Source organism: Thermobia domestica, chromosome 12 (assembly GCF_964235325.1).
Source record: "Thermobia domestica chromosome 12, izTheDome1.hap1.1, whole genome shotgun sequence".
Classification (NCBI taxonomy): domain Eukaryota; kingdom Metazoa; phylum Arthropoda; class Insecta; order Zygentoma; family Lepismatidae; genus Thermobia; species Thermobia domestica.
Window position 1 is genome coordinate 153,477,913 of NC_137465.1, and position 13,495 is coordinate 153,491,407.

At 38.7% G+C, this 13,495-nt stretch overlaps 1 protein-coding gene across 3 annotated transcripts in view; it reads right to left on the bottom strand.

The window, feature by feature from the left end:
* The window catches only part of LOC145665805 (ABC transporter G family member 20-like), a 116,707-nt gene that overhangs the window by 64,792 nt on the left and 38,420 nt on the right, over nucleotides 1–13,495 (bottom strand). For all 3 annotated transcript variants that reach the window (XM_081732918.1, XM_081732919.1, XM_081732917.1), the window contains one exon: nucleotides 8,727–8,957. In XM_081732918.1, the coding sequence (XP_081589044.1) occupies nucleotides 8,727–8,957 (231 nt within the window). The remainder of the gene's footprint in view (nucleotides 1–8,726; nucleotides 8,958–13,495) is intronic.

Here is a 13,495-nt window from a genome sequence, read left to right on the forward strand (position 1 = left end):
ATTTAAACTACTCCCTGAGCAAAACAATACGTCAATTGTAAAAATTATTAATGTGTAACAGTTTCGCCAATTCACTTCATCAGACACTATCGAGCCAAGTGAATAGTCGTCGAAACTGTTACATGTTAATAAATTTTATAATAAACGTATTGTTTTACTCAGCGAGTAGTTTAAATCGAATTACTAAACGCAAAGCTTGTGCAATGGAAATTAAAACATCTATTAAGACTAATTTTTATATAACTACAAGTCTGTGTCCTGTCCAGTACGCAATTAGCAAAATTATGAAATCTGACAAAACCATTTACTCTCAAACAAGAACCAGTTTTCAGACTGTTATATTATAATCATCTATCAATTTCAGCTACATAAGGAAATGCTGAATACAAATAACAGAGTTGTTTCCACTTACATCCTAATAATACTAATAAATTAAGTGTCAAATTTTATTTTTCTTGCATGGGCAATACTTTTCTCAGTGCTTTTTTTCTTTTTTGCTGAGCTCAAATGTTCAGAAACATCCACAGCCACCGTTGTAATAAATTCATCACAAAAGCAGGAGTGCAACACTGAATATTTTTGTCCAAGTGAACATAGGAATTCGAAAACTCACTACTTCCTTGTTTTCTTGCTATAACAGGCGAAGATGTCATTCCAGAATACAGTTGTAATACTCCATGTTAATAGCTTTGTGTTAGGAACTATATAATGAATACTTGCTCGCGTTTCCGGGCTCGACGAAACGCCAACAAGCATCGCATTATTCATCAATATGGCAATACCACATTATCCTACGTTTTTCACACAATTTTATAATATTCTATAGCTCTTTTATATACTTTATCTCATCTTTGACCCGTATACGTTGATCTAAGTTACAAAACATACAGGTTCGGATAAATCTTCAGCAACGCCGGGTAATCGGCTAGTACCTTATATTGTCGATGTGTTCAGTATTGTCAAAGAATACGACTTGAAATCTATTATAATGCTGCAGGATTAACTAAAAAATGGACAAAAGTGAAGATCATGAAAATTGACTACAGCTCTTTTCATAAGTTATCCTAACTGCAGAAACTCTTTGCGAATTTGATGTTTGTGTGTTTAACCGAGAGGATCTGCTACATTATTCAATTCTAGCCATTCTTTCATAATTGAAAAGTACATTTCTTTTGAAACTTTAAATCAACTCAATACTGGTTTAGGGTAAGAGGGTAATTTTGTCTTAACTGTTGGATGTATGGAAATTAGTTAAAGTGCTTTTTGATACACATCAAATAAAAATCATTTTATTCCCAGTGCATGGATTTTAGAAGTTCCACTCTCAAATAATACGAATAGAATTCATTGACCGACGGCTAGGTGGGATCTAGGTTGCACTTCTTTGTCAATTGAATTTTATGACTGATTCTTATAGAGAAAAATACGGTGAAATAGAATTAGTATATTACCATCCTGTAAAAATGTCCATTCACCCCAAAAATGATGTCACCAATATGGCGGTCGCGCGAACACACCCATTTATGCTTAAATAGTTATATCTCATCACAGAATGAAGATAAAATCTTCACACTGATGTCAAATTAAAGGTAATGAATGTCGAAAGTTATTTGAGTAAGTTTAACTCTTATGTAGTGCCGCCATCTTTAAATATGGCAACTTTATCTACAAAATTTGGGTTTCTTCGTTTCCTTAAACTTGTTTCATGGCGAGTAACTTTGAAACTACTAGAGATATGGAAAATCGCATCGAAGTAAACATTATAGATTGGAATCTCGCCTTTGTAACGATAATAATGTTATTTCCCTATCTTTGAAACTAAGGAAAGCATCTCATTTTAAGGAGAGCAAAGTGTTGAATTTCGTGACCATTGATTATGATGAAATCTACTTTGCATTTTTTTTAAAAGCACGTTTTTGTCACTGATTACAGTGATAACAATTTGAAAGCCATAGAATGTATGTTATTATGCTATGAAACTCCGTTTGAGAGCAATCTTGTAAAACAAGATGGCCGCCGACACATTATGAATAGGTATTACACAATAGCGAATGCATTTCCTATCTGCACAAGCTATTTACAAATTTGTAATACAAACGGGTCACTCAGCGGATGAATCAGTGGCACAGTCTGGTCCTGGAGACGGAGAACGTCCCTGGATTTTATATGACACGCAAGTGCCTGCATCAGTACACTGAAGTCTTTGTATGACGCACACACATTGACAGTCCTCTCTTCTACAGGTTTCTGTCTTTGTCCAAGAGCAGCTAACCATTTTAAATATTTCTTCTGGAGTGATGTCTTCAGTTGTCTATTTTATGATAAAATCGTCACAGCTTCTTTCCCAGCCACGTCCCACTGGACCCACAAGAGTTTTCTGAGTTTCTAAAGAGTGTTTGGTAGTTTGATCGCAGCAGGTGCTGCCATAGTTGATAATTAGTTGGTGGAAGCAAATGTGGCACAAGCTGTCTCATGCAAATGAGACTCTACCTTGTTGTACCCACGTCATTACTATTAGTTATACTATATATTACCCTCATATACTTCACGAAACACGGAAAGAATTTCTATAATGCATTCAGCTCCAGAATATTTCCAAGAATTTGAAAACGTTTAAGAGTTTGTTCGTGTTTCTACATTAAAAGGGACGGTTTTATCTTTCCTTTTCCGACAAATGCTTCTACTGAATTGAAACCTGTAAAGCGTGATATTCCAGAGGAGCATTGTGCTAAGACTTTCACAACTAAATATAGAACATTTCTGTTCAATATGAATGGCCAGAGCAGATTTCTTACACTTGAACGTTTCACCATCACTTGTGGTGAAACATGGAGAAACAGACCTTAGTGGAAATTTCGTCACATATTTCATGTCGGGCTTCTGGTTTTGACCAATAATAGCTAATCGAGCAAATAATTCACAGTCACTCTTTAACTTGCACAGATCTTTCTTTCAGTTTTACGCTTTTACTTGCTGCCATACTAACTAATGGTATTCTTGTCTTCTTTGTTGGAGCATAGAAGTTGATTTCATTTTGTTGTAATCGGTTCTCAATAAATTCATAAGCCAGGTTCTCTCCTACTCTCTTGGCTTCAAGAATAAGATTTGAAGCGGTGCTATCAAGTTCTCTTCCAGAACTGAGGACAGTAACACATGATGGTATAAATGGGTTTACACCCCATTCATAACATACTTGAACTAATTGATGTAGATGAGTTTGGTCCCGCTTCATTCGGCTGTGGTTGAGATCAGCACGTGTGTCTTCACTTCCGTCTACTCAGATTCCTGCGAATTTTCGACAACGTTGGAGTGCTCCAGTACGCACATGTTGAGAGAGAATCCATCGATTTAGAGCACCTTCATTTTTACTAAATTTGAATTTCTTGATGCCTCCTATATCTTTCATGCTTCTGTTAGCTCTCTCCCCGACATAATCAATTGCAACACTACTGAAGGGTAAAGCACTGATGTGGGCAGACAACCCACAGGTTCGAAGGTAGGTATCAGCTTGTGGATGCGTGAGGGGTAAAGACGTCATTGTGATCTAGTAATAAGTCAAATGTCTGGCATAATTATGGTGTTCATACTCAAACATGTAAGGAATTATCCTTCTTATACAAAACAAATAAAGATCCCAGTCAGCCTGTCTGACTGCTCTTATTAAACCAAAAAGCAGCTCACATATGTGAAGAAATTATTCCCACAGTATAAACATTGGTCCACGGGTACAGTTGGAAAATGTTTCCCACGGGGTTTTCAGGTTTATAAAAGATTCACGTGATAAAAATTCTTGTAGAGATGTTGACAAAGAAGATTGATGAATTGTCTGAATTTGTTCTTTATATCTGATAAGGCATCGTATGATATAGCATTCTGTTCAGTTTCTGTGAGCCAATTGAGTGATACTTGTAGCTTCCTTTTTTTTTTTTTTTTTTTTTTTTTGTACTTAAGTCATATTATGAGTAGCTACTGTAGTTACCAAAGCATCTTCGTTTACGCTAAAATTCACTGTCGCTTTGCTTCTGCTCCCTACAGGCTCAATTCTGCACAGGCTCCCAAGTTTCGTCCAGCCGTGAAGGGAACTATATATACAATTATTGTAGAGTTGGTGCCAGGAGCGTCATTTCAGATTTTACTTCGGGGCGGGGCAAGACCCCTTGATAAAAGCAAAATTTCGCATTTTTCAATGATTTACTACTATTCTATTGATAAAATCTATATAAATCTCAAACTCAGGAGAGGGCAATTGTCCCTTCCTGTCACCCCTAAATGATGCCTCTGGTTGATGCAGGTTTTTCACAATATTTTTAAGGCGTATCAATTTGTAGACATATTATTGATCTGTACAATTATTTGAACATGCACCAAGATAATATCACTCTAGAATGGATTAAGGGGTGCTGGTGTAATTTTGATGCACTACATTTTGGAAGATTTAGAGGTAAATTTGAATACTTTGCATGAAAAGAAATATTTATAAGTAACAAATTTCTGCAAGCGACAGAATTAAATACAACGTAATACAGTTGTATTTTAGGTTTACAATTATGATCACTAGTGTAAAATCACTACACATGTATTACGAAGGATAAAATAAGTGAGTACATATGAAAGGTGACTGTTATATGCTATTTTCCACTGGCAGTGTATTTCTGCATAGTGTACAAAAGTTGTACATAATGTTTACAAGTGGAGCGTTACTAGTAGGAACTGTGACAAGTGCTATTGAAACTCATTTCATTCCAAAACCCACTTCTTCTCACTACCCTCGCTTATATGTATACCCACCATTCCTTATATGTATATCCACCACCGTAGCTATGTGGGGTTGCATAACTGCAACATCAGTAAGAGGTAAAAACATATGCTTTAGTTACCATTAATGAGAGGGGGGGGCATTCGAGGTGAATAGCAGCAGCACAGTTTGTGTTTACCTGCAATAGGAATTGGCGTGGGAACATGAATGAAAAGGGTGCAGTAACCAAAAATATAGGGAATATGAGAAACTACTAAAAAGAACATGCACATGAACACTGTAGTAAATACAAAATGAAAAGAAATGTGTATCCAGTATGTGGCAAAAGAAACGAAATAAATAGGGATAGACTATAGCTACATTGTACTCACCATTACCAGGTTCTATTTACCAAATTGCTGTTCCATGTTTCCAATATGCGCCTTAGTCGTTCCTGTGTACTCGTCGTATGTTCTCAATATGTCCTCCACCAACTCGCTCACACGTATGGCCACGGCGCAGCAATGACTGACGAACATTGTCGAGTATTTCAGGTGTATCACGAATCGACTGGAAAGTAGCCTGGATACGTTGCTTCAAATCGTCTATATCATGAATTTCCCTTGGGTAAAGGACTTCTTTAACATGTCCCTACAAATGAAAATCCAATGGATTTAAATCGGGAGAATGAGCAGGCCATGCATATCGACTACCCCTTCCTATCCATCTGTTTGGAAATGCAATATCAAGATGTTCGCGAACGTGCCTCTGAAGATGAGTAGGAGCCTCATCTTGCATGAACCACATGGAACTTCTTACTTCCAGAGGTACATTCTCTAGTTGTGGAATTTCATGCTGTAGAAAATTGAGATACAGCTCGCCAGTTAAACGCAATAGGAAGAAATATGGCCCTAAAAGTTGGTTTTCAATTATGTCTACCCACACGTTTACGCTAAATTGTCTCTGGTGGCGGCCTACGGCAATTTAATGCGGATTTTCCTCGGCCCAGAAATGGCGATTGTGTAGGTTTACGACACCATCTCTCGTAAAGCCAGCTTTATCTGTGAAAAGAATGAAGGCTGGAAACAATGGGTTGCGCGTGCACTTCCTCAGTACCCACCGACAAAATCATCGTCGTGAGGAATAGTCTTTCATTTTAAGAGCATGTACACGTCGTGAGTGTCATGTATATAACAACTGTTCACGAAACAAACTCCAAATAATATTGTGGGATATTTCTTCTGTTGGCGTGTGCTGATTTCTGGCTGCAGTGCTATTTGGTTAAGAATCCTTTCCTCGGCGGCAGGTCGAAGCATTTCACGTGGTCTTCCACGATCCGTGTTTCCACGGAAACTACCTGTTTCCCGGAGACGTCTATCAATGGAAACAAATGTCCGATCATTTGGAACCCGACGGTTTGGGAACGTCTCACGGTATAAGCGTTGTGCTGCCAACGAGTTACCTTCAGCACATCCATAAATTACGTGCATATCGACTAGCTTACTAAACGAGTACCCATTCATCTTGTAGCACTGAATATGTCACTACCCTTTCGTTCGAATCACAGAATTTACATAGTACACCACTCACACAATGAAAACCACAGCACTGCACTGTAATCGGGCCAAAATGTTACTTATTATAGGAGCAAATGATTCAGTTATTGTCAGGCACATTTTGTGTTTCGTGTCGTTAAAGAAAACCTCTTTCACTAATGTTTTACACACATACAGAGCTTCTGTTCTACGCGTGTGGGACAACAGCATACGACGGTTGCAATCTGTTTCTTTCAGAACAAATTCTGCCACCTCGTTGTTCTTCTAAGTTGCACTTCACAGGTTAACTGCTTGTGTACTTGAATCCAACAAAAGTGAAAAGAGGTCTAAGACACTAGCCCAATTAAACACAACTACACATTTGTAAGACTCCCGCGTGGGTATTAGTCTGTGTGATTGGAAGATTTACGTCACTAGACTTCCAATCACAGAGCCGTGTATTCGAATCTTGGCTGGAACAGACGCTCTGTGTGTGTGTGTATAAGGTTGTGTGTAATGGTAGTAAGCAAAAAGCTGTGATTATTATTATTAGTATAAGTATTTCACAATTTCGTTAGTTTCGTTGCCTTTCCCAGCAAGTTTTTTTTTTCAGTACCACCTATAACTACATTCCAAGCAAATGAGTGTTTTTAGGAAAGGTGTTCTCATATCAATGCTTGCTTTCCTTGTGTTTTTCTTTTCTTCGGACGAAATCAATTGGTATTTCGGTGCCACTATCTTCTGGGTTTCCTGGACGATTTCTCTCTCTGCATACGAAGAAAGCAAGTTTCCTTTTTATTTCCATCCACCCATTAGTTACATCAACCACAGTTTAACGTTATTTTGGTTCATCAGTACAACAGCCGTGTGCAACAGCCGGCCCACGAGCCATATGCGGTCCGCCTAACCTTATCTTCTGGCCCGCTGGTCAGTTATTTAAAGCAATAATTATTATAAGTTTTCTTTTTTACAAAACCTGTTAAGAGTGAACTGGAAATTTTCCATCGATCACACAGTGCGAAGCGTGGTAACACTCTGAAGACAAGCACTTGGCAAGCGCAGGTACTAGGGGGAAATTTCCCTCGGTATAAGGATGTTAGATGTACCGACAAAGTACTAAATACATTATTTGCTCCTCTTTAGTGAGTAAATATTTTGGTTACCAGTATAACAGTTGTTTTGTGTCATTGTGATGTAAATTACGATGAACATGTTCCATCATTTAACACTATACTATTCAATTGTCGTAAAAATGGCATACCTACAGTGAAGCCCGCGTCGCCATTTAGTGCTCTGTGATTGGCTCGCCCACTGTTCCAAGTTGTATACCCCGGCTGTACAACTTGCATGCTGATTAGTATGCACTTTTCCTCATTTGCATGTTCTTTTTAGTAGTTTCTCATATTCCCTATTTTTTTGGGGGGGGTTACTGCACCCTCTTTTCATTCATGTTCCCACGCCAATCCTATTGCAGGTATACACACACTGTGCTGCTGCTATTCACCTCGAATGGCCCTCCTCTCTCATTAATGGTAACTAAAGGACATGTTTTTACCTCTTACTAATGTTGCAGTTATGCAACCGCACATAGCTACTTAGAAAATTCCCGCGCCATGTTGAATTCGTTGAAGATATCTCATTGTCGACAACGAGTTACTGTTTGCTGTTTTTATAGTCTTCGAACCACGCTAATTTAGACCTCTCTTTCTGAAAAGAGTTGACGAGGATTCCTCACTTCCTTTGGGGAATCCTTTGCACACGGGTTTCACGATTGCGACATAAGCATTTTTGGATAGAGCACATTCGATGTCTTTGACTTGACCACACTGGCTTTGCTCTATCGTTTAGGATAGTGAAGATATAGATCTCTAAAGTTCATTTTCCCACGGCACCCTATATCTCCGAAACTATGGACTTCTGGCGAAAGTTGCAAAGGACTTATTTTCTTGGTTTGATATCAGCTATCTAGCCTTAAATCTTTTGTACACATTAATAGGACAGCCTGTATATATACAAATATTTCAATCACTTGCACAAAAGTTGCGAACTCGACGTCCATTGGATAGCATGGATCTAGAATTCAAAATGGCAGTAACAAGGAAGAAAGGGATTTTTTTAAACCATTCGACATAAAGACTACACATAAAATGATTAGCTAATTAACTTGCAGTAATTTTGGGGAATCCATGTTAATGAACGGGTTAGATTGTTTTACTAAATTATTGGGCGTGAAGGCACAAAATTTTGGTTTCAGAATAAAATAATCTCTTATACAGAATTTTATGAGACATGAACGACCGGAGGGGAGAAGTGAGTACATATTTTTGTACACGGTAAAACGAGGAATACTTATTAGTTTTGCTATAAAATGTACATTGCACTAAACTAGTGAAACAATGATAATAAAAGTATTCACAAATACGTAAAGATTAACTATTTAAAATAATATTTAGCACCTTTCTAACTTTATCTGAAGAGCCTTTCTTTCTCTTGCCTCTTTTGGTTGTACTTGGCAGTATTTTAAGAGAGCTCGAACGCTTCCGGCTGCCTAAAGGAACTACATCAATATCACCTTCTTCACGGGCAATGTTGAGGAATACTTCTTCCAGAGTATCTACCTGGAATCGAGACAAAAGCATATCCGGTTCACTTTCCACTATCATACGACCGCCCCTCATCACACCTACCTGTTTCAAAAGGAAGAAAAAGAAGTGAATTGGAAAAAGTTTTTTTTTTTTTTTTTTTTTTGCAAGACGAACGATAAAAACTAAGTTCTACTTAGTTGCGAAGTAGAGTTAGCGTATGTTAAAACGATCTGACGATTGCACGTTTACAAATTTTTCACACGAACTTGATCATTAATTAACAAATAGTAGTATTGTCAACTTACAGTTAATTGATTCAACAATTTTATGGGGTACATTGATCCGGGTCAAGACGTCTCTCAAAATTTCAAAGGGGCATATTTGAAAATTGGATCTTGGACCTGACCTTGTCAGATGTCTTGACTCGAACCCTACCCTACATTCTGGCACAATTTCTCTGTCAAAAAATTTAGATTCTCTGAAAGAGGAGGAGCCCCAACACCTTACCAACGACAAGATAGCAGCGGCAATATTGGTAGGCAACAGCCTGATGGTACAAGTAGCAAACGACTAACTTACTCTGTGTGAGACACGTCAACGTGGCGAGAGCGGAGCAGGGCCGGATGCAACCAGTATATGCAATCAGAATTGATGCAACACGGCAAGACATCAAAAGAATGAGCCTTTGGATGTCCTTCTGGAATATGGTAAGTCATGTGCCTTCGACACGATGCCACAGCTCACCAACTTCAGTTAGCGGGATTTGCAGGTGTGCGAGACGTTCTGAAACCACTGACCAGACATGCTCAATTGGTGAGAGATTCTGGAAACACGCGGAGGGATATTGTGTCTAGCCAAGAAGCATAGGATAGTATGTGCAACATTAAGGTGCTCGTTATCTTGCTGGAATGTAATCCTCGGAAGGGCCTCCTAAAGGGATTACAATCGAGTCCAACACCTTGTTCAATATACCGCTGGATGCTCAAATGCCGCCAATAAGTGGAAAACACGAATGAGCACGGAATCCAATAGCACCCCACTCCATAACAGCTCTTGATGGACCAACGTGGCGATACAAAATGCGAATGTTACCCAGTGTAATGTCACAGTAGCGCAGATACGGATGGCTATCTTGAAGATGCAGACAGAGGCGGGATTCTTCCGAAGAGAGAATGTCCTCTCATTCATCTCTCCATGTTTGATGTTCACGACACTACTGTAGTCTCCCATACCTATGCTGTGCTGTGCAGTTAGCAGAAGCCGTAGCAATGGGCCTTGTACAAATATATTTCATCTGCCTGACGATATAGAACTGTTTGTGGGAATATGAGCGCTGTACCACTCCATCTAGTGCTTGCGCCATTGTGTGCAATGTGGCGTCCGATCCGTCAGAGCTGTATGCACAATCCGTTTGTTCGCGCGGCTCGTTACATGGCGCAGTCATTAGAATCAGGCATATCGCTGTGTACTACAATCATAGAGCAACCAAGTCCATGTATGCTGTTCTGTGGCCGCATTTAGTCCAGTATGGGCACAAATGCTGCATGAACATAAATTACACTCACGATACACAACTATACGTCCGAGATCAAAGGTCGAAACCTGTTTGAAAGATTACAGCCATCGATGACGAGGAATCATTTTGACCGTATATACATACTCACGTCATACAAATCTTCGTCTACTGCTCAACTGTGGTTCTCTGGCCAGACGCTGCTTACTGTCACCAGATGGAATAATCGGCGCCACTGTTTCTTCACAGTGCTGTCGTGCTTATCAATTTTTATTCTTCCATGCTCTACACATTCTGCAAATTTGGGATTTTTTCAATGTTTCCTTCATGATGTTGCATTTTAAATAAGATGCAGTGTATAACAATCGGCATTGGTGGTTTTGCCTCGACTAAGAAAAACATGAAATCACATCTACCAAAGCAGCGGCAATACCTTCTGCAGGTAGAGGGGTGGTTTGGGAATCTGTTCTAGATGTTGATCACGACCCAGACACTGTCCTGGCCATTTACGACTGTCGTAGGAGATCTATATTTCTAGAGAAATGACATCCGATGTATGAAATCTTCCAAGTTATTCCATATACTTAGAAAACGGTACACACCAGACGGCGATTCTTGTTGGTTAGTGTCAATCTAAGTTTTCGCCTTATCGATGGCGCGGACAACGACAGTGGCTAGTGTATATCTGACTCGTTTGTAATGGTACGAACACTGTTTCGAAGGTCTGTTTAAGCTGTATGCCTGATGAGCTAATTGGAACATGATGTTAGTCGGTGCCCATGGGGCTAATTTTCAAAGCTGTGTCACCAGATTCAGTAAAAATTGTAGGGCACAAAAATTACTTGAAATAGGCAAAAAAAAATTGCATACAAACTAATTACCTGCGACAACTCATGAACAAATACATGATACTGTATTTCTGATTACACAAAATGTTTAAACTATAAAATATTTTACATTCAGTTTTACATTAATATAATACAAATTCTTCTTTACACGTCTTTCCTTGATTTCAGCTCACTCTGCCTTTTACCTACTACGTGCCTCATTGTCCATGCCAAGGCTGCTATACTTTCTTCGCTGTGCTTCTTCTTGGCGGGATGCTGATCTTCTGGAATGCTATGACAACACCTTGAAAACCGGTCTAAAATCTATCCTGAATTGTTCCCTCAACAATAACTCTTGGTTACAGGCGTCCCTCTCTGTTAACCACGGAGGTCTCGGCATTTGCCGCGCCGTGGACCTGGCTATTTCATCCTTTCTGTCTTCATTCTACTGTGCTAAGCCATTGATCGAGACCATTCTCCAACAAGATCTTAGCCTAGTATCGGATTCGGATGTCAATGATAGCATTGCTAAGTGGTCATCTATAGTGGGATCAGATCCCCCTGATCTTGATAAGAGAGGACTACAATCCACTTGGGACGATCCTTTTATAAATAATCACTTTTCAGCTCTACTTCAGTCATCCGATAACCCAGAAGATAAAACCAGACTCCTAGCTACATAATCTCTAGAAGCAGGCGCTTGGCTCCATGCTATCCCGTCACCTTCTTTAGGATTACATCTTCCCAATGACAGTTTTTGAATTGCCAGTGCACTGCGTTTGGGAACAGATGTTTGCGAGCAACACAGATGTCCTGCCTGTAGAATTGTTGTAAACAAGAAGGGCCTTCATGGACTCTCCTGTGCCAATAGTGCGGGCAGATTCTCGGCACTCCACCGTCAAAGACATTATCATGGGGGCACTAATTTCAGCAGGCGTTCCTTCTATATGCGAACTGTTGGAATGCAGTCGTGCAGACGGCAAAAGGCTAGATGGTATGACCCTAATACCGTGGAAGAAAGGAAAAGCACTGCTATGGAATTTTACTTGTTCCGACACCTTCGCCCCTTCAAATCTACATTCTTCCTCAGTACAAGCTGGCAACCTGGCTGCTCGCCGTGAAACAGAAAAACGCAAGAAGTACAGCAATTTACTCGTCAACTATCATTTTGTCGCTATAGCTATCGAATCAGGTGGTTCATGGGGTCCCGAAGGCCTTAATGTTATAAAAGAAGTCGGTCACCGCATTTATTTATCGTCAGGAGACGCTAGAGGAACCTCTTTTTTACTACAACGCATCAGTATGACAGTACAAAGAGGGAACGTTGCATCAGTTTTGGGAACGCTACCCTCTGGTAAGGAAATGGAGATATTTTTTTCTGTAATCATATCGGCGAAAGTTTGAAAGTGCTGTTGCAAAGCTTATCACAATAATGTATATTATTTGATAATTATATTTTTGTAAAGTGTGTGTGTGTGTGTGTACAGATACTAACTAGTGTACTGCATGTATGATACAAAATGTGTGTGACCAGAGGACCAGAGTAAGTTATTATGCATGACATGACGGCAATTTGGGGGATACAATCTGAGGTATTACATTAATGCAACTAGCTTTCCAAACAAGGTACTCTAAAATGGATATATTAATGATATCGGGATGTGCCATATGCTTATTATGTATATGTGACTATAGACATGTAATGTTACACCTATTTGGAATATTACATAATATACATGTTATATATTTATATGTAATTTCAAAATAAATGGTATATTTTAAAAAATCCATGTATATTTTGACTAGAATTACTTCACCGAACCTTGATAAATATCTACTGTAAACATATTACATCTATTGGAGTTGTCTGAGATGGTATTACAAACATGAACATGTATCAGTAACAAGCGTAAGTTTTCCAGTTGCTGAAAAAAGTCACGCTTCATTGATTTTAAAAGCAAATCTTCATGAAAATTGTTTTGGCAAAAATGTGACTAGTCTAAATCTCAATTTTGATGTCTATAATTCGGAAATGAAACAACACCATAATACTTTAAAAGCTTATATAGCATATATACTACCTGTCAAGTTTGATCCAGATCGGATTAGTTCGGTTGAACTCGTACTATAGATAGTGTCTTTGATTTTTGAGAAGATAAATCAAAGAAGAACAAAAAGTACAAAACATGTTAGAAAAATAAGATTCTAAATTTGGATACAGCTGTAGCTTTCCATGATACAAAAAAAAAAAAATAGAAATTGTAAAAGAAATTAAATTAATTATTATTTAACCAAAATAA